This window comes from Scatophagus argus, chromosome 22 (assembly GCF_020382885.2).
Source record: "Scatophagus argus isolate fScaArg1 chromosome 22, fScaArg1.pri, whole genome shotgun sequence".
In the NCBI taxonomy this organism is placed as follows: Eukaryota; Metazoa; Chordata; class Actinopteri; family Scatophagidae; genus Scatophagus; species Scatophagus argus.
Genome location: NC_058514.1, coordinates 11,944,771 through 11,965,473, shown reverse-complemented (window position 1 = coordinate 11,965,473; position 20,703 = coordinate 11,944,771). Strand labels below are relative to the sequence as shown.

Here is a 20,703-nt window from a genome sequence, read left to right as displayed (position 1 = left end):
AAATAAGACAGCAGAGATGGAAGGATTCCATATTGGCAAAAATAAAATCTCTTTTTTTCATTTTGTATTTTTTTTTTATTTTTTGCTTATTCATGGACATGTGGGTGGCAAGACTGTGAGTACATAAAGGGAAAACGTTCTTCTTTGTCTTGATGTAAATTGCACTCTGCTTTCATATTTTCAAATATTCCGAAATTCCATGGAAAATTGGAAGAGACTCATGGAAAATTACTGCCAAGGGGGGAAAAAACTATACATTTACTTTGTCCATGAAAAACTAAACTCAACCTACTGAATATTAATGAGAACCTCAACCGCTGTGGCAGAGCACACCACTCTGTTCAAGAGGTTTTAAAATGTGATGCAGACATAAACAAGACATCTCAAAAGATGTCTAGATTTTAATGGAGAAACAGAACATTATTGGTTTTGTTGTTACTTTCTACTTAGTATTTCCTGCAGGACGTGACTGTGGAGTCATCAGGGAAACTCAGCTCACCTGGTCTGATTACACACTATATTACTTAAGTCAGCAGCAGCCACTCAGTCACTGGTTTGTTTTTTGTGTGTGTCACATTACATGGTTTGGGTTGTACTTTGTTTTCTTTTCTAGTTGGGTTTAAGTGAACCCTTTTGATTTCAGTTCCTGTGATTTCTCCTTCTGAGTCTTTCTTGAGGCAGATTGAGACATGAGAGAGGAAGTCACATCTAATTTATCTCCTGCGACAGGTTTAAAAAGCACATATATGTCCTAACAGCATGAGCTGTTGCATGGCTAAGTGCAGACAGCTGATTTGCAGATGAAACATGGTGTTTTGAATTTGGCGTTAAGGGCTAAAATCCTGACTTTCTTCTGACATCTATAAATATTAACGAAAAGAAAACGCCACCTTCGTGTTTTTGAAAGAATCGTTTTAAAAAACCGTTTCACTTGAAAGTTCATACCGTGTACTTGTCTTTCATTTGTTACATTTAACATTCAGGACTAAATAAACAACAATCGCTGGCGAGCAGAAATAGGTGACGACGCCTTTCATCAGCTCCCCTCTCCCCTTCAAACCAGTCCAGCAGCTGTCATGTATCTTGTTGATTTCTCACCTGAGGCCAAGGTTCCTGAGTTTTTAAAACCACAGCAGTCGGTGCACGAAAACAAGACAAACACAGTCAAGAAAACACTACAAACACTGATGGTTATTAGTTTTTGATAATTTGTGTTCATTTTTCCCCCCTTTGTAATGATGTGCCTTGAAATGTGGCCATCAGTCCGACGTTTACAGCTCTTTGCTGCCTGCATCTGCATAAACATTATCTGCTTCATGATTTTCCGAAGATCACCAAAAAGCCAATTTTGGGGTCAAAAATGCATGTGGGCATTGATGCCATCACTGTCAAGCTAGAATTTAAGATATTATTTATCCACATTTTGTCATATGTCACATAATTACCACCCATAATCATCAGCTATCTTTAGAATTTATAAGAATTAAAGTGCAGAGGAGAAGGTGGATGAAGATTTTCACATGCTATATGCTTTTATAATTGCTTTTATAATTTAAAGGCGATTGGCTGCCTTTCTGCACAAACACGAGAGCCTTGTGCATGCCTCAGGTTGCTTTAAATAGCTTTATTTCCTCAACGTCCCTTGAGGCCAAGGGAGGAGATGGATGGGCTGATTGAGGGGCGAGCAGAGGCAGAGTGAAGGAAAGGTGCTAATATCACTGTCAATCAACATCTAATGCAGACAGAGAGAGAGAGAGAGAGAGAGAGAGAGAGAGAGAGAGACTGTGAGTACAAAACAAACAACATGCTACATGCACAAAAACACGTACACACCGCACAGGAGTAACACAGCTCATTAACAGAGCGAGCTACACCACGAGGAAATGAGCAGCTCTGGAGACAAATTCGATTATTAACTGACTGTATTTTTATATGTGTGTTTGTGTCCCTTTTAGACATAATAATGTTCAATCTGGCATGTGTTTTCATGACCCAAAACTGCTCAAAATGCTAAAAAAAATAACACAACTTAAACAAACATAAGTATACAGAACCACAATTCTCAGCACTTAGATGATAAAATCCATACTGCAAGGAGCAAGAAATAATTCCGTCGCTCCCTAATTGTTTAAATACTTATTTGCCAAATAACTATGTGGTAATTAGTTGATACAAAAGGTCATGTGAGGGTTTTTTTTTTCCTTTAAAAACACTCAATGTCTTAATGCTTGAGTAACTAATTAACACTGTGGTCGGTGTCTGTCAACCAGGGTTGTAATTATGTTCGCTTGTCGCTTCCTGACACAGTCTGTAGCTTAGCAACCTGCCACAGAGACCGAGCTAAAGTTGGATCTCATTTGAATATTCCCAACAATTTATTCATTATTATTGTTATTATTATTATTATTATTATTATTATTATTGTTATTATTGTTATGATATTCTAAAAAGAAAAGTGACTCAGGTGGTCGTTGCAATACTAAGTGCATTTTCTAAACCTGAAGGTGGCATCAGGACACCTCTCACACACATCCTACCTCCCCAGACGACGTCAAACTTCTGCAGACGGCATGCTAGAAACACTCATGTGAATGTGGGCAGGTTGTATAATTACTGTGTGCCGTTAATAAAACAAAACACATGTTTTGGCCACTCCTCCCACAGAACTCCCACCATTCTTATATAAATAGAAAGCTTACTTCAAATGCTGTAATTGTTTTTTTTAAAGGTGCTGAGAGATGGCACATACAGGTTCATGTGTTCTACTTAAAGATGGATTTTGTGCTGTAAAATTGTTTTTCTGACAGACTGTGTAATGTTCAAATAAGATTTCTATTTTTGTTAAAAGCAGAGATGTGGGCAATGTCACATTTAATGCTGAATTTTATTTTCCTTCTTGTTGTGTTACTTTTCTTATTCTACTAAAACTTTCATCCTGATGTGAGAATGGTCAAACACGATGCAGTCACCACTCAGATAACCTGACTTTTATTCTCTTGTATGGGTCAGCCTTGAAAAACTCTTGGTCCTACATTTCTCACCATATGACCCAGTAGTGTCTTTGTTTAGATCATCCCTGCTCTGTACCCGTACCCACAGAACGTAGACTTTGTGTTGAAAGCTGAAGTCCTCAAGCTTCACTCTTCTGGGAAGACTTTCCATAAGATTTTGTTTTTGTGTTTCTGTGGGAATTTTCATCCATTCATGCAGTAGAGTATTTGTGAGGTCAGACATTGATGTTGGCTCACAGTCTCCATTCCAGTTCATCCCAAAGGTGTTGGATGGGATTGAGGTCAGGTCAAGTTCTTCCACACCACACTGATGAATTTACTGAATAAATTATGAAAGATGCTTTTATTATGAAAAACAAACCTTCACAATAAAAGTTATCCCTTTCTGTAACTGATTCTAGCCCTTGTGTTGGTACTGGGTACTACTACATTGTGTGTGCCACCATATTCTTCCATAGTTGAAAGGACAACATTTCTCTCAGCTTCAGCTGGGATTTGTTATTAGTGCTAATTAGCACTAGTTTAGCAAGCTACTAAATTTTATATTATTATTTTATATTAATATTTTACATAGATAACTTGAAAATGCTTTCATTCCAAAACATCCCACTACTGTTGCTACTGTGACACTTATAGGATAAAGTTATTTTGACACTTGTTTAAAACAGTTTCAGCGTCATGGTAACAGGTAGTACAGCATAGAGTCATCTACTTCACTGTCTTTTCCCTCAACGTCCCTCCTCAGTGTCTACCTGCAGTCTAATTAAGTCACGATCTCAAGAAAACAATTGCTTATGAATAATTTGCTTTTGAATCATTAGCACAGAATGGGACGATTAAGTAGTGATTGTGAGAAAACAGAGTTTGGTTAGGTCACGATTAAACCGTGATCTGAAGATAATGGAGGCGTAACAGAAAAGAGAATGAGATCTGTGATGCAGAAAAAATGCATAGGCTCTCTTTCATTTCTGTTTATTTGAAATGGATCAAATTAAATCCACAGTTAGAGGAAGCTGAGCTGCAACACCATGCTTCTTCATTTACAGTCCACAAACACCAACACCAGCAGGGTTAAGTGAGACAAAATACCAACTTGTCCATGCAATTGACTAATAGTTTCTATTGTGCTTGCTGTGTTTAATGTGTGGATGCAACACACACACACACACACACACACACACACACACACAGAGAGAAACCTTTGCCTTTGTCTGAATTAGCAGTACATATGAAGCCACTTGTTACTGCACAACCTGGCTTGATACATAATGCATCGCAGCTGAGTGTTTCAGTGTGGCTCTAACCGTGTGCAAACGTGCGTGTGTGTGACAGTGTGTTTCCACCTCGGCGATCCATTATGCAGTGAGACAGGAGGCAGATGCATGGGGTGCTAGGAACCTCACTGCCTTGGAAGTTTGCATGTGTGTGTTTGTGCGTGTGTGTGAGAGAGAGAGAGAGAGCGAGAGAGAGAAAACATAGTGGGTCATCAGAGAATCTGGTGAATTTCTCTTGTGTTGTGTATCTGCTCTCTCCAGCCACACATGGAGGTGTCTGAGAGTGTGTTTCTCTTCGTATGTCCACATGTCCATGTATCGGCATGGACATGTGGTTGTGAAGGTGACTGATGAAAGGGGACGGGGTTGAGCGTGACGGAGGACTTGGAGAATCATCTGACAGCGACGGCATCACCACTGCTCTGGTGACTCCACACATTCACACACACGCACACTTTGCTGGGTGAATGTTGGTGTATGAGGGGAAACAAGTATTTGTTGAGGGATTTCAGAAGGCCACCACCAGCACTGAGATCACCTGCAAACAATAACAAAAGTCAGTACAGTATTGCCTCGAACAATTTTCATCAGACTATTAAAATGGTTCCGATTTTTCTGTCTGAAGTTGACATTCAATCTGTTTTCTAGTGAAAAACTGTGACTGTATACCAGTACTGATGATAATCATGATGTTTAAAATATTGATATCATGTTAATAATACACATGAGATTATATTGTGTAAATAATCCAGCACAGGTGTTGGCCTGGATTTTTTTGTTTACCAGTTTATTTGGTTAAATTTTTATTATTCCCTAAGTGTAATTGGTCTTTTTGTTTGTTTATGGATACATTTCTGCACCTCCGCCATTTTTATTTCTTTTATTTATTTCATGTAAGTGGGAGATCAGTTATTACAAAACACTGTGAAAGTGAGCTGCCCTGAAGGAAAAGTCTAATTCAGATGAGTATTAATCTGCTGTTGAAAGTAGTCCCCACCAAAGGCAGCACTCATGTTTGAGTTATGCCTGTTAAACTACAGAGCCCAGCTGTGGTAGCAAATGGCATTTAATGAGTCACACAAAGCTTGTGGCTTAGTGACAGTACACACAGACAGACTAATGTAATATTGTTTTTTTTGTGTGTGTGTTTTTATGGTTTTTGTTAAAAGTAAGAAAAATGTAGAATAACACCATCCTTTTGATCAGTGTAAACAGCTAAGGGTCTTTCAGTATCAAGATTATGCATATTCAGTTGACTTGGAAAAGATATGAAAAAACCAATATGTTACAGTGAGGTATAAAGGTAACATGAACACACAAACCCTTTGACAAGTGAAATAGTCTGCAGCTTCAGTAATTATATTCTCCACTTTTGTAATGAGATTCTTACTGTGCTGTCATATCATACCTGGAAATCTATGCTTTCTCTCCTCCACTCTCCATCCAGCCCTTCTCATCCCAGTTATTTTTCTGCTCTTGCAAGTTTTATGTAACCTCAGGGAATGATTAAGGATCTCTGATTACACTTTAAAAACAAATCTATCTCAGTGACTTTCAGTGTTGTCCTGTCCTCACCTTTAGCTCCAGAAAATAAATGGTTCTTTCTTGAGGTTCCTCTTCAAATTAATTGCTTAGAGCCTTTGGTGTTCAAGCCTGGGAGAAAATACATGAAAAACACAAAGACGTTTTGGTGTTAAGCAGTACTGTCTGTATGTGTGTATATGTACATAGAAAGGAGACAAAGGAGAGAAAAAGCAAAGAAGCAGAAAACATGCCATTTCTAACAATGATGCTGAGCAAATCAGTAGCTTTAGATGAGCTGTAATTAATGTAGCATCTCTTCTATAGAAGTTTGACCCTGACAAAACTATATGCACCAAACAAATCTGCAAACCAAAAAATGAGCATGCATCCTAATTTTACAAATATGTCCCTTTGTATTCTTAAAGATGAAACTAAATTGCATGTTTTCTTTGCATGCAAGCTAGCTAGCTAGCTACCAAATGAGTTAAATGAGCTTGCAAATGTTAGTTTGTTCCATTTAACTCCAGGTCTTTTCTTTTCAGTATCACTGCTAACAAAATGGCATGGCTTGTAAACACAACTTGGTTTTCTAATGGTTTTCTGTTGTGTATTTGATTAGTGGGGGTTGAGTAGAGTTGAGTAGAGTTGATAATGTCAGCACCTGAATAGTGTGCATCAGTAACATAACACACTGCCAATTAAATTTGAGCTTCTCTATGCTGAATGATAGACTTGGCTTACATGAGTTGTCTGAGCTTTCAGGAAAAGCGTTTCCCAGTCGCACGTGGGTGCAGAATGTTGCAATTACGAGTAGGAAAGGTGAAATTTTGACACTGACAGGAAAAGGAACACCTTTAATATTTTTGTTTTGTTTTGTTTTAATTAAAGAAGATTACATTTAAAAAAAAATCGTGTTGACATTATTTTTGACATTGAAGGCTAATTGCGTTTCCAGTTTGACTTGAACTTTTGAGCTGTTGCTCTTATCCTCTTGGAAGTTACGACTCCTTTTGACTCCGACTTTCCTCTTAGGCTGCAATTATTAGAATGCTGGGACAGTGGTGAGAAAAGACTAATCTGTACTTTCATCTTCCCCGAAGTTAAAATCAGTGAGACAGTGAAAGGGGAAAGAGAAAGTCAAAGAGATTTAGTGATAGCCAGAATGCCAAAAGATGACTTTCTGTACTCCCACAATTCCCACATTTAATGCTCTTTTGCAAAGCCAACAGCACATACTGTATATCCCTCACACCAGCATCTGAATAGTGTAATCAACATTTGAATAATCATCCCAGTTTGATTTTATTAGTCTCTCCTGTGAGCTGGCCCCACACTGCTTGATGTAATTAGTATGTAGAAGTGAAATGGGTTAGATGGAGAGCAATCATCATGTTACATGTTTTCTTTTTTCTGCCAAGTGGGCTTTCATTTCCAAAGAAAAGAAGACTCTGAATTACTATGAGCAGCAGTGCAGTGGATAGGTTTTATTATGATCATTACGTACTGTAGAATGTCAGATTTTGCTTATCAGATTTGGCTGCCTGGGTTTCTTCTTCTGTTTGTCTTTGTCTAGATGTAATTCAATTCCATCTAAAAGTGCAGGCATTTGTTAAGAGTTGAAAGTAGCTGATAATTAGAAGAGAATGGAAACAACACTGTCGTCAAGGCTGGCTCCATTTAGCTTTTTAGGATTGTTTTGACATTGGTATTAAGCTTTTCTGAGTTACTCAGCTGTAAAAGCATCATTTTGAGGTACAGTGTTATCACCAGTTTGATGGATTTTCTTCACATTTAAGTACTCGCTCTGTCCATAGGAGTATGGGACTTTGTCTTATAGCTCCTCCTAGTGTCTGATTCTGGATGACTTGTTGAATTACCGTAGAATTACATGTAGGTTAAACACCTTGGTATACAATCTCCTCACTATGTGCAGATCACAGAGAGCACAAAGCTTATATTTCTGAGAAGATACTATTTATACAAAAATAAACTTCAATTGCTGCCCTTGAGTATTTTGAGGTACTTTCATTTGAGTATTTTGATCAGTAAAGCAATCAAATGCGCTGCACCTCCACCAGCTGTGACATTAAAATGTTAAGATCTAAGATTCTTAAGATAAGATTCTTAAGAAAGATAAGATTCTTATTATTTGACTCATTTTATTCAAAGATATACACAAGATTGTATCAGCATGACAGGAACACACAACTGTATGGACAATAAATTTGTAACACAAGCATCAGACAAATGAGCAAACAGAAAAGGGGATTGGTGCTGAAAGAAATCTGTGATGATATATTATCTGAGTGAGTCATACAAAGTCACATACAAAAATGAACTGAAATGACTGAATTCAACCTGGAGGGTCTCAAACCCAACCTGCAATCAGATCCTGTTGTTAACATCATCATTAAACCTTATGTATCTAACTACAGAAAAAAATAAAAATAAAAACATGACATAAACACACACCCCAGGCGCAATGAAAAGAGTGAAGAAAAGGGGGACACAAACAGCAAGATTATCATTAAACCACAAAGTGCACAGAAATAAATTTCATGACGAAAACATTAACAACAAATGAAAACATTTCTGAATCGCCTCCACTGTATCTTTATGGCTTGATTATAGTTAAAAATGAATTTAGTCTAATAATTATAAAGTTGTCTGTGGGTCAGATTCTTCCATCAAAAAACAAAAATCTCGGTAATTACAAAAACATCCCAGACAATAAAAATTCTTTACAATATGGCTGCCATTTTTGGTCTCATTAAATCATATTTACAGCTCATATCAAGAGTTATTTCACCAGCAATGGATTCACTGAACTGCGCTCAGTATTTACATTTAAAGTACAAAGCAGTTTGCCATAAGAAAACCACACAGAGCCTTGTAAACCCCCAGAAACAGCAAAAGTACATGATTATTGTTCCAAACTGAAGAAAGAGGAACATTTCAACCAAAGATTGTTTATGTACAGTAGAAACAACTTTTATACACATCAAAACAGAACATTATAATTCAGAAAATTATCAACCATTATAGACTGGTTGCTGTTATTACCGGTGTATTTCTAAGCCAAAAACTGGAAGATTTTTTCTTTTTTTTTTACTAAATGAATTCTATTTGAACACTGATGGACATTTTCATGTAATTGTGAATTGATTCACAGTAAATTTACAGTCCTGATGCAGGGTTTGTAGCCCTGAAAATGCAACCCTAAAAACCTTAAGCAGCAAACTTCAGATTACAAGGTTGTTGAGCGAGGTTGTTCTCATCTGTGCTGTAATGTCATGTGAGCTGTGCTTTCAATGCTAACATTCTGTTTTCAGTCTGGAATCTCCTAATATCAGATACCTCCCTTGTCTCTTTTGTTCACCACATGAACCTTTGCGTGGCTGTGCTGTCTGGCCAGTGGAACGTCTTATTAATGAAGATGTAAAGTGTGCCAGCGTTGACTACCGTGTACAGAAGGAACTCCACAATGAGTCTGGGAAGAGAGGGGAGAGGCATGTGCAGGCGGTACATCAGGTAGGGAACGATGAAGTACCTGAACTCCAGCAGCTTCTGGGGCACGGTGGCAGCAAGGAGGCACGCCAGGAAGGCCAAAGTCCAGAAGAGTGAGCGCGATCTGAAGGAGTCCAGAAAATTCCACCCTGCAAACACGTACACAGGGACGAGGAGGAAGGGCACGAGCTCGTGTCTCTGGAAGAGCTTTTTCCACACGTAGAAGGGGTAATGACGGTTATCTGCCAGGAGGTACCTGTGGACAAAGGTGAACTTCCACACCAGGATCAGGGAAATGCCAGCAATGATGAGGAAGAAAAATGGCTGTTTTTTCAGAGCTTGGAGGAAGCGCAGTATGCGGTAGTAACACAGTGAGACCGGGAGGGAGAAGAAGAGGGTGAAGGAGAAGAAATAGAAGAGCTGGGGAAAGTTGAGGCAGGCCTCGTGGCTTGTCCTGTCACCCACCACTATCCCGTCATTAAGCACAACGAACAATAGGAAACCCACGCCAACTGCTGCGTAAGGCCAGGCGACCAGCAGCACTGCCTTCATGTGACTGGGTGATGTGAAGAACTCCAGTGTGAAATGTATCACTTTCTTAGCTCCACTGAATGACAGAGGAACCTGGGACGGAGGAGACCTCTCATCCCTCTTTTTGGTGTGCTCCACCCTCCAGGCCTCATCCATTTTGGATGCCACCAACGTGCCTGCGCAGAAAGCCACCCAGATGATGTTGGTCTGGCGGAAGAGCACAGAGCAGATGCCGAGGAACGCAGAAGCCTTGTAGCAGCCATAGAGTGTCATGAGGTAGGTGAACAGGATAAAGAAAGTAGATCCGCTATCGGTGTAGTAGAGAAAGTTGAAGAAGTAGAGCACGGGGAAAGTGGACAGAGACAGAGCTGAGAGGACTCGACGTGCCGTTGTTCGTGTCTGGAAGAGAGGCAACGTGATATCAGAAGACAAGAAAATAACATGCATGATTATCATCATCATTTGAAAATACCTTATCCCTGAGGTGCAGTCTGCAGATGAGCAGATAGAGCAGGTAAAGGTTGCCACAGTTGAACAGCAGGTTGATGAAGCGCAGCATGGCCGTGGAACACACCACCGCACCTGTCAGGTCAGCGAGCCACACCACGGGCTTGATGACTCCCACAGAGGCAAGGTAAAGGCCTGGGAGAGTGGTGATCATCGGGTCCCACTGCACAAGGACCAAAAGCACGTTAAAGGGGCACTCCACTGATTTTGCATGAGGGTCTATGTTAGTACTGCTCAGCTTGTGAAAATAGATGTGTAATGTTGCAAAGTCTAAGAAATGAACCATTACGGCGCCACAGAGATGTCATCAGCACTGAGCTTGAAGACGACAAATTTATAACTGAACACCTGTGTTAGAAAACGAGGAGGGAGTTTCAAAGACATGGGAGTTTAATAAGCAAATGGAAGGTCTAACCATGGACCCTATCAAACTGCATCATGGGAGATGGAGGCTTCAGCTAGATTTTTTTTTTTTTAATTACTTTTAAAAAATTATATAGTAAGCCTCCCAATGTAACAAGACTGCAATACTGGAGGGTGCAATACCTTTTAAATTTTGTTATGAAACGCTCTAATTCTGAACGTTACTTGCCTTTTTTAAGGAACTCATAAAGCTTTTTAGTCCATTTAGTGCAAATTATATATATTATATGTAATAATACACCGGTCGGAAAATAAAGCATGGTCTTTGAAATCACATGAAAATAAATCATAATAATCCCGTGATAAGTATGTATGTATAGGTGCATACATACTATAGTGTTTTTAGACGCAGAAACCTCCACTAATGTCATTCTATATGTCCAACATAGAGATTAAAAGCTTTCCAAGCAGCCACATCATTTTCAGGGACAAAAGCTCCCGTTAGCTAACCTTAATCCGCTAAAAACAATGAGAGGCTCGCTTACATTGCTCCAGCGACTTTCTGAATGCCACCTCACCTCGTTGAATTTTCCATGGCAGTATTTCTGAGCTTGGGGGACGTGAAAAATCTCGTCCATGTATGGCTCCCTTTGCTCCCGAGTGACTCTGGAGAACAGCAGGCAGGATATCAAAAAGTTGGTGCTGCAGAGAGCAGTGAAGATGTAGCCTTCAAATTTCTCCATGTTTGATGATGAAATCCGACGTAGAAGTAGATGCAGTTCAGAAACTAGCTGTGATAATATTGTGTGAACCGCATAACGACCATATTCGCAAATGATAACCACTGTAAAATCTCAGTTCCGCGGGAAACGGGTTGAACTCCGTCCAGTTTTGATAAACGGAAAAATTTTGACAGCTGGCGGTCCGCTTCAGAAACATGCTCGGTACGGAACATCTTGTGTTTTTATTTGTTCCTGGGCTGTGCTACATAGCTTGACCTCACATTGTTTTTATCACATTATAATCACTATAATTATACACATGATCCATTTTAAATGCTAATGCTTCAAGATACCATTTTTCTTGTTTAATGAAACGGTTTCCCCAAAGAGGAACTTTCCTCCTAAGAGGTGTCACCGTGTTATTGTTCCCCTCGTGTGCAGACGTTCACGTGAAGCGCGGTTTCTCCTCAGTTCGTTAAACAAATGTCCGGCATGCATTTAACTCATAAACTAGAGCTTTTTCACGACCTCAGAGTGACTCAAATGCTTTTCAAGGAGGTCAAAAATGCCGCGGAGTTGCGACAGAGTGCGATGGCGGGTAAAATAAATGGTGCCTTGATCAACCCAACGATGGTGAGATATTTTCATTGAGCTTCAGCAACGTTTAATCAAACTTTCATGTATGGTAGGCATATTCTTATGTATATCCGTTAACTAAGAATAGTGTTACTTACCGCGCAGGACAAATGCTTCGTCTATCTGTCTCTACAACTGCTCGTTCTTTATATCAAATGAGAAGCATCAGATGTATCAGAGGAACTGTGGAACTGCATTCACCATCACACTTCTTCTTCTCTTACAGCTGGTGAATTCTTTCCAAGTGCTGGTAGCTGCCAATAAGGCTGTTAATTTACAGAAAAACGGGAAGATGAAGACAAGAAGTTTATACTCAGAAATAATCTTCAACCTTTCACCTACTAATAATGTGAGTGACTAAAACCTTCTCTTAAAGTCATTGTCAACTTGTTCTTCTTTGAGTTTATTGTTATTATTATTTTGGGAAATGCAGGAATATTTGTTGCTCTCAGATTTTGCTATCTAAACTAACAAAACACTATTAGATCAGCAGCGGCTAAAAGTCATAACGTGCATGAACCATATGTGCAGATCTCAGAGGCGTTTAAACGGTTTGGAATCTCTGATGGAGATGAATCTGTCCTGGTGGTTTTGGTTCACAACGAAGACGAGTCACAGCTTCTGTCAGACATCGCAGCCATGGTGAACGGACAGCAGGTTCCAGTTGAAGATGTTCCCTCGCTGTCAGACCAGGAAAAAATCAAAAAGGTTCTCATTTCTGCTTTCATTTCATATTACTCATTCTGTACATATATGTGGACTTTCATGGGCATATGTGTGTAGATGTGTCAGACAACTAGTTTAGTAATGTCTAATACATGCACACCCACTTAGAATACTGTGGTGCATCTATGGCCATACTTACTAAATGCATTTTGGGAGCATTTCTGTTATGTTTACCCCGTTTTTGCCTTTGTTTCAGCTGTATAAAGTCACCCCCCAAGAGGAGAAGTGCGGGACACTGCTGGACGCAGTCATATGTAGGATGGCCACCAAAGATGTCATGTAGCTACAGCTGGAAGGACGACCAGCACAGGACTTTTTTGCCTTTTTTTCTTGAGATGTTGATTTTCTGCTGTTGATGTTATTCCACCACTTTGTGAAGTCCCGAAACTGCACTCCATGCAAATCACATTTTATGTACGTCAAGCTTATTTTCCACATATCTTTTCGTGGACGTTACCTTCTTTCCTCCCGCTTGCATTTTCCATATAATTGTCAAACATGAGGAAAAAAGTTTGCGAGGCAGTTGGGGGAAGTCATATCTCTTTATTTAGCATCATTTGGAATTTCTGCAGCATATTCCTGTTACTCAGTTTGTCCTTTGAACCTTTTTCAGTGGCATTTATCTTTGTCTTTGAAAGTTGAATGTGTGCTCTGAGTTTTTTTTTTTTTGACAGCAGGGTTTCATGCCAGCAGCTGGTGAATAATGAATCCAAAGTGCTGTGGGCCAAATATCAGTTAGAGCTCACAGGGATTAAAAAAAAAAAACACATCCACTGACATGAAAGATTCAGACTCGAGCCAAATTTCAGTCAAACCCTGTTAGGGTTTGAGGACAAGAATATTAAATGCACACGTTGTCTAAAGCATTTCATCTTTGTTCTTTGAAATCAGCTTGAATAAGGCACCGAATTGTTTTGTTTTTCCAAATCTAAAGACTGGAATGGTTTTTCGTCTCCACAGCATCTTACACTTTTAAGAGGTAACATGTTCAGTGCACAGAGAAAAAAGGAAAGTCATGTTAGAAAAGTCACATTACTGTAGTGTTTATTTGTCAGTTTGAAAAGTTGGCAAGCTCGTCCTTTTCAATGTTCCCTCCACTGAGGATGCACGCCACGTTTTCCCCCTCCAGTTCAGGTATCTTGTTGCTAATGATGGCGGCAAACGCAGCAGACCCCGACGGCTCCACCACGAGTCCGGCCCTGTAGAGAGTGTCCACCGCTGCTTTGATCTCCTCGTCATTTATAAGGACGATCCCCTCCACATAACGGCGACACAACTCAAAGGGCAGCGTGCCTGGGATGCAGATAAAAGGGACTCAGATCAATAGCTGTTACAACAAAACACTTCTGTTAACTTAATTCGTGGCAGAATATTTTGATCATAAATGAAGAGAAGTGCATACATAACCTCGTCAGAAATACTACTTAGTTTTGCCATCATTTACTCACCTACTGTGGCAGGGCATGCTAGATGACAAATTTCACAGAGAATGAGGGTCATGGAAGTGGCTGCCATTTCCACAACAGTCAAATTAATGGCAATTCATTTGCCAAATACTACTAAAAAAATATGCTCAACATTGTTGGGCTTGATGTGCCAATGGGGCGGGGGTGTAACTGAGTAGAAAAATTGTGATTTTGTGAGTTATGCCTTTGAATTTGACCTGAGAAATAGAAAAAGTACAATACAAAACATAAGTTTGAACTGAAAGAAATTGAGAGAAAGTATGACAGTGACAGCTTCAGTGATACCTGCAAAAGGTGGTGCGAGTCCAGAGGCGATGCTCTTGGCATCCATCCCCACAGGCTTCTTCTCAATGAAGCTTTTGTACATGGTGCAGGCTGGGTTCACAGAGAAACACAAAGAAACACAAGGCTAAAGTTCACTGTGTGTGTGTTGGCTCTTCATGTGACACTGGTGCTCCTCTGGTTATTGTAGTTTTACCTCCTTCTGGTTCCACACCATAGATTCTGGTCTTATCACAGCCTGATAGTTTGATGGCAGCAGCTACACCGGCCAGCAGCCCCCCGCCGCCACAACACACCACCACCACACCGAGATCAGGAATCACCTCCAGCAACTCCATACCAAGACTAGACACCGACATACACAGCTTTAAACTATCAGCTTAAGTACTAGTACATTTAAATCACAGTTAAATCAAGTTTATGTAAGAAATGACAGCACTACATATTATGGTTTTGGTCTAACAAATGGAATTTGTTGTACCTGGCGTGTCCTGCTATTAGATCCAGGTCATCATAGGAATGCAGGAAGGTCATGTCGTCCTCCTGCACAGAGTGGTTCACCACATTCATCAGACAGGAGGTGGGAACTCGCTCCACCTCCACCCCATAACTCTGAGGATGAGAATGATGCTTTAATCACTGAGTATAAGTAAAACTGAAGGGATTCGAATGTGTTGGTGTTTCCCACTCAGCCAGCAGATCAGCTCTGACCTGTATGAGGATGGATCTGGACACTGGGGCAGTTTCTGGCATGACCACCTTGCCCCTTGACCCATAGTGTTTTGAGGCATATGCAAAAGACTTCCCATAGTTCCCAGCAGACATGGTGACAAAATGACCTCCCTTTGGTCTCCTCGCAAACTGATTGGCCACTCCTCTGATCTTAAATGACCCTGTTAATTAAAACGTAACACAGGTCTTAAGTGATAAGTCATGACAAGGGAGCTGCAAGGTCTTGTTGTGTGAGATGAATTAAAGCTTCCTCTCACCAGTTCTCTGCATGTTCTCCAGTTTGATGTGGATGTTGCAGTGGATGTTAAGAGGCAGGGTTGTCTGGCACCAGGGGATTGTGGGAGTGTTGATGACACCCAGGGGGCTGCTTCTCACCGTCTCCCTGGCTTCTCTCAGCAGATCTAGAGTGACGGCGTCTGCAGACACTTCACCCATCTGTGTCACAAACACATTTTAGCATCAGAATCAGAATTGTCTTTATTGCCATATCAGTGAAGAGGTTTCACATTACTAGGAATTTGTCTTGGTGATTGGTGCGTACATAGGCCATAAGAACGAGTGACATATAATAATAGAATAAAATAAAATAGAATAAGGTAAAACAAAGCAGATCTAAGGTGACGACGTCTGCAGACACTTTACCCATCTGTGTCACAAACACATTTTAGTATCAGGTATACATTTGGTTTCCACAGTCATCAGTTTAAGTTGAAAAAAATATATGCATTTTCTAAATTAGTGGCCAGTTGAATAAGAATAATAAGTACTATATTTTTTCAATTACTTTTTTTTGAGTTTTTATATATTTTTATAGTATTTCACATCTGCCTGGAACACAAAGATAACTACATCTTCTGTACAAAATGTTTTATGAAATAATTTTATAAATAGTTAGAAATGATCTGGTCATAATTTAGATTTTAGCCGGTCTGCTGATACTGGACATGTGGACATGTGAGCAGTCCACAGATTTATGAAGAAATGCTACTGAACGTTGAATTACACAACCTACTTTTAATCTGATCAAAAACATATATTTAGCATATCACACTTTTCCCACTAACCTTGGTATTTGTTTTCTTCAGTTACTTCTTCAGAAAGACAGCTCCGTGATGTTTACAGTGTTGCATTTTTTGCAGCCCCCACTCGAGTAACAGTTCCACTGTAGAACGTGTTTCCAGTCGGACGTTATTATTAAACGGACCTCAAAAATGGCTTCCCCTTCAAGTGGCAATGGAAAACAGGCTACCTTTCCTCGCTCAGATAGACAACACTAAAGGAACGGAGTGCAATTTGAAAACATGGGTTTTATTAGACACGTCGTGTGCGCCATGTCTGGCGGTGTTGACAGCTCCGTCACTGCGTTGTTACTGAAGAGAAGAGGTGAGGTGTTCAATGTGACAAGTACACACACAAACACACCTGAACTGGTTTGACAATATCGAATGATTAGCAGCCGTAGTGATACCCCTCTATCTGAATAAAAGAGAAATTTGAAATACAGCTGTTGCTCTTTTTTCCGAATTGGAAAAACGAGCACGTCCTCTCCTTCTGTTGCCAAATGTACTTGCATTATCACACTTTCTTATTTTCGTCTCTTCGCTGTGAAGGCTATAATGTAACAGGAGTTTTTATGAAGAACTGGGACTCACTGGATGAGAGAGGGGTGTGCACTACAGAGAAAGACTGTGAGGACGCCTACAGAGTGTGTCAGTCTCTGGACATCCCTTTCCATCAAGTGTCATATGTCAAAGAGTACTGGCACGAAGTATTCAGGTATTTCTGGCTGCCATGTATATATCATGTTTTAACTTTATAACTCTTTAATGTGAATGCTACATCTGTCTTTCACCACTTTTAGTAATTTATTAAAGGAATATGAGAAGGGCAGGACACCAAACCCAGATATAATATGCAACAAGTACATCAAATTCAACCATTTCCATAAGTACGCCATCAACACTCTGGGTATGTGGTCTCATTCTATGCTGCTTATTATCAGGTTTAAGTTGTGTGTTTATTCTTTAACGGGAGCACAATACAAACATGTTGTTAAGAAAGACTTTCAATGAGCGTTGTGCTCTTGTTGGCTAAGGTGCCGATGCCATGGCAACAGGCCACTACGCCAGGACGTCACAGGAAGACGAAGAGGTTTTCCAACAGACCCAGACAGCTCCGCCTACCACTCTCTTCAGAGATCGATTTGAGATCAGAAACCGTAAGAGTTCGACTTGCCCTGTAATGGTTCGCCTCTTAAATGCTTACAAACTTGCAATCCTGGTGTATTTCTGTGATTCTGTCACAGCGATGTCTTTCAGGTCAGATCCCGTCTTAACAATCTTTCTTTCCTCTTCCCTCTGCCCAGCGGTGAGGTTGTACAAAGGAGCAGATCATTTCAAAGACCAAACCTTCTTCCTCAGTCAGATCTCTCAGGACGCCCTGCGACAAACCATTTTCCCACTGGCCGGACTCACCAAAGCGTTTGTCAAAAAGATTGCTGCTGAGGCAGGGTTTCACCATGTGCTGAAGAAGAAAGAGGTAACCACACACAGCTGTTTGAAGAAAGACATTCAACTCATGTGTAAATTATATGAGGAGAGCATAAATAGGGGTATGATTTCTTTAATCACATTGTATGCTAACAGTTAGCCTGGGTTAATCTCTTTTCAGAGCATGGGCATTTGCTTCGTTGGAGAGAGAAACTTTGAAAACTTTATTTTGGAGGTAAGAATTACAAATTGAATGATTTTGTTCTACCTAATTTGGCTCATTTTGTTTGTTTCCCTTATTGTATTGTTTTTTTTTTCTGTTTAAGTATCTGGAACCTAAACCAGGCAACTTTGTCTCCATTGAGGATGGGACTGTCATGGGGACACACAAAGGTATGTTTGTGGTTGCATCTTTGTCCTCATGAACATCTTGTGTTCAAATTAATGTCACTTGACTTGTCCCATTTTCTGTTTGTCTCTGTCCATCCAGGATGGTTCACTCTGACGCTGGGCCAGAGGGCGAAAATCGGAGGACAGAGAGACGCCTGGTTTGTGGTGGACAAAGACGTAGCGACTGGAGATGTGTTTGTGGTGAGAAAGTCTGTCTGTGTTGTTACAGTAGAGGCATCTTTCTTCTCTTGTGTCTGCTCTGGAATCACGCACAGTATGTCCTGATTTATAGTTTAACGTTGCTTCTCCCGAGGCCACCTTGTGTCTCCAAATGAATGGTTTTCGCCATTTTGTGAACCATTTTCCTTTGTAACACGTTTGTTCCGAGCCACTTTATCTTGTGTTGTCTGATGTCTGGTTATCCAAGCACTCTTTAATGCTGCCTTGATGAAATGTGACATGTAATAACCACGCATTTCTCAAGAAACCAGCACCGGGAAGACCACGTCAGGGTGTTTTATGTTGTCTCTCCTTTGGAGAAAATACCCACTAAGATTCATATTAAATTTCTTCACTGTTTCCAGCGTACTGAATCATGCAACTGTTGAAACTCGACCAATTTTTTCTGTTAACTTTATTCAATTACTCATGTAACAGGCGCCAACTACCAATCACCCGGCTCTTTTCCGTGAGACGGTGCGGACAGGCCGTTTCCACTGGATAGCGGTTGACCCGCCTGCTGAACTAGCCAGGACCCAGATGATGGAGTGTCATTTCCGCTTCATCCACCGGATGCCGCCGAGTGAGTTTGGTGTTGTCAGTGTCTGCACGTTGATGACTGAAAGAGAAGTTAAATGCTGGGAATGAAAAGAAAATTCCTCTTTCTTTTTGTTCCTTCCAGCTCCCTGTACGGTGACACTGAACATGGACGGCTCTGTGTGGATTTCACTGTCCCAACCCGTCAGGGCGCTGACACCTGGACAGGTAATGGCAAACACACCTGTGTTACACAATGCAGCACAATGGCACACACCTTTGCTGTTACACCAGCTGTAATGCCTAAGTATTAAAAAGATTACGCACAGTTCTTCTCTCTCACTGCACAACTGTATGTGTACCCTCCTCCCCCCCTTTCAGTTTGCTGTGCTCTACAAAGGAGATGAGTGTCTGGGCAGTGGGAAGATCATCCAGCTGGGGCCCAGTGAATACACACTCCAGCGGGGCAGGGAACGGCTGGTAGCAGCCGCACAGCACAAGGAGCAGCAGAGCCCTGAACCAGCCAGCTGAGAGGGAATGTGTGCTGGAAATGAACTCTGTCCGGCACATTAGGTAGAGCACCCTGATCATGAAAACAAACTGTCACTCAGGCTAGGCCATTGGACACAGTGTCTGTTCTTGGGGCCATATTTGAGTCTGTAAACACTTCAGGGTTTATGAACTTCAGTGTGTTGAGAGAGAGAACAACAAAATGATTGATTTCTGTATTTTTTTAAAAAACATGTTGTGTTTAGATGCTGTGAGGTTGTCTACTAGCTGCTTGGATAAACCATCTGCATTCGAGCCAGAATGAATTTTAATATGAACACTGGATGGTTTTGAGATGGTTTACCTAACAGTAACCTCATTTTGGAAAGCGGACTATTCACTTTTAAACTGTCGAACAGATCTACACTGACTAAGCAAGGTTTTGTTTTGTTTTTTGGAAAAAAAAAGCCTGTTTTATAATCGTGGTTGGTCAGGTGTGTGTTTTTAAGAAAAAAAAACTTTTAGAAAGTATTGAGGTCTGAAACAGTGTTTCAGTAGGTGGCAAACAGTCCAGATTTTTGCCTCCATATTGTCAGTCAGTATGCTGACATGTGGTCTGGTAGGAAGTACGGCTGAGGTTTTCAAGGATGCTGGATTCTTTAAACTGTCACAAAACAAGATGAATAAATGAAAATAACTGATAGATGAAAGCAATATTCATTACTGAAGTACACAAGGACGCTTAGCAAAGTACTGAGTCATTTCTCATTCTTCAGTTTTCTGCTCCAAAGGAGAATTTATGTTGAAATGTCACTTGACGGTGAACATTACTGGAGAAATTGTCGCCTGACATACCAGGTTGACAAACGATTCTGGTGGTTTGTGTGGTTCAATATGTTGTTCAGTAAATAATCGAAAAGACAAATTGTTAAACTTGGTATCGTTCAGTTGTTTTATACTGTCATACTGTATTTAAATATGTTAAGAGATTTGTTGTTTTAAAAAAAATCCTTTAAGAAGATCTTAAGTGCCTTTTCTCCTCTGCTGGATGGTGGTGGAACACAAGTTCTTCTTTAACTATTTCATCTTAAACTGAACACACTTGAACTTTTATCAGCGAGTGAATAAACCCAATACGTGTTGTGTTGACTAGTTTTTCATTTGCCTGAACTATTCCGCCCAGAGTCATCATGTGCATAAGAATAATACAGTATTTAATCGCGCATTTGTTGTTCTGCAGTTATTGATCCACACGGGGGCGCTGTTGTACAACATTAATTTCCGAGGTGAACCTGCTA

General features: G+C 40.3%; 4 protein-coding genes across 4 annotated transcripts; 2 read left to right on the top strand and 2 right to left on the bottom strand.

Annotated features, from left to right (window-relative positions):
- Positions 1-7,954: 7,954 nt before the first annotated feature.
- alg10 (ALG10 alpha-1,2-mannosyltransferase) lies at positions 7,955-11,661 on the bottom strand. The gene is made up of 3 exons (XM_046379610.1): positions 11,296-11,661; positions 10,320-10,517; positions 7,955-10,246 (listed from the first exon to the last, which is right to left on the bottom strand). The coding sequence occupies exons 1-3, from the start codon at positions 11,458-11,460 to the stop codon at positions 9,185-9,187; spliced, it is 1,425 nt and encodes a 474-aa protein (XP_046235566.1). The 5' UTR covers positions 11,461-11,661; the 3' UTR covers positions 7,955-9,184.
- Positions 11,662-11,848: 187 nt separating this feature from the next.
- Positions 11,849-13,667, top strand: tprkb (Tp53rk binding protein). The gene is made up of 4 exons (XM_046379613.1): positions 11,849-12,072; positions 12,302-12,424; positions 12,607-12,783; positions 12,998-13,667. The coding sequence occupies exons 1-4, from the start codon at positions 11,923-11,925 to the stop codon at positions 13,082-13,084; spliced, it is 537 nt and encodes a 178-aa protein (XP_046235569.1). The 5' UTR covers positions 11,849-11,922; the 3' UTR covers positions 13,085-13,667.
- Positions 13,668-13,814: 147 nt separating this feature from the next.
- Positions 13,815-16,479, bottom strand: srr (serine racemase). Its single transcript, XM_046379612.1, has 7 exons — positions 16,346-16,479; positions 15,539-15,716; positions 15,261-15,442; positions 15,031-15,161; positions 14,746-14,894; positions 14,553-14,642; positions 13,815-14,094 (listed from the first exon to the last, which is right to left on the bottom strand). Exons 2-7 carry the CDS (start codon positions 15,714-15,716, stop codon positions 13,853-13,855), a joined length of 972 nt encoding a protein of 323 aa, XP_046235568.1. The 5' UTR covers positions 16,346-16,479; the 3' UTR covers positions 13,815-13,852.
- On the top strand, positions 16,444-20,548 carry trmu (tRNA 5-methylaminomethyl-2-thiouridylate methyltransferase). The gene is made up of 11 exons (XM_046379611.1): positions 16,444-16,664; positions 16,892-17,057; positions 17,143-17,249; positions 17,377-17,499; positions 17,647-17,819; positions 17,952-18,005; positions 18,097-18,163; positions 18,261-18,361; positions 18,818-18,962; positions 19,062-19,144; positions 19,298-20,548. The coding sequence occupies exons 1-11, from the start codon at positions 16,583-16,585 to the stop codon at positions 19,445-19,447; spliced, it is 1,251 nt and encodes a 416-aa protein (XP_046235567.1). The 5' UTR covers positions 16,444-16,582; the 3' UTR covers positions 19,448-20,548.
- The last annotated feature ends 155 nt before the right edge of the window (positions 20,549-20,703 follow it).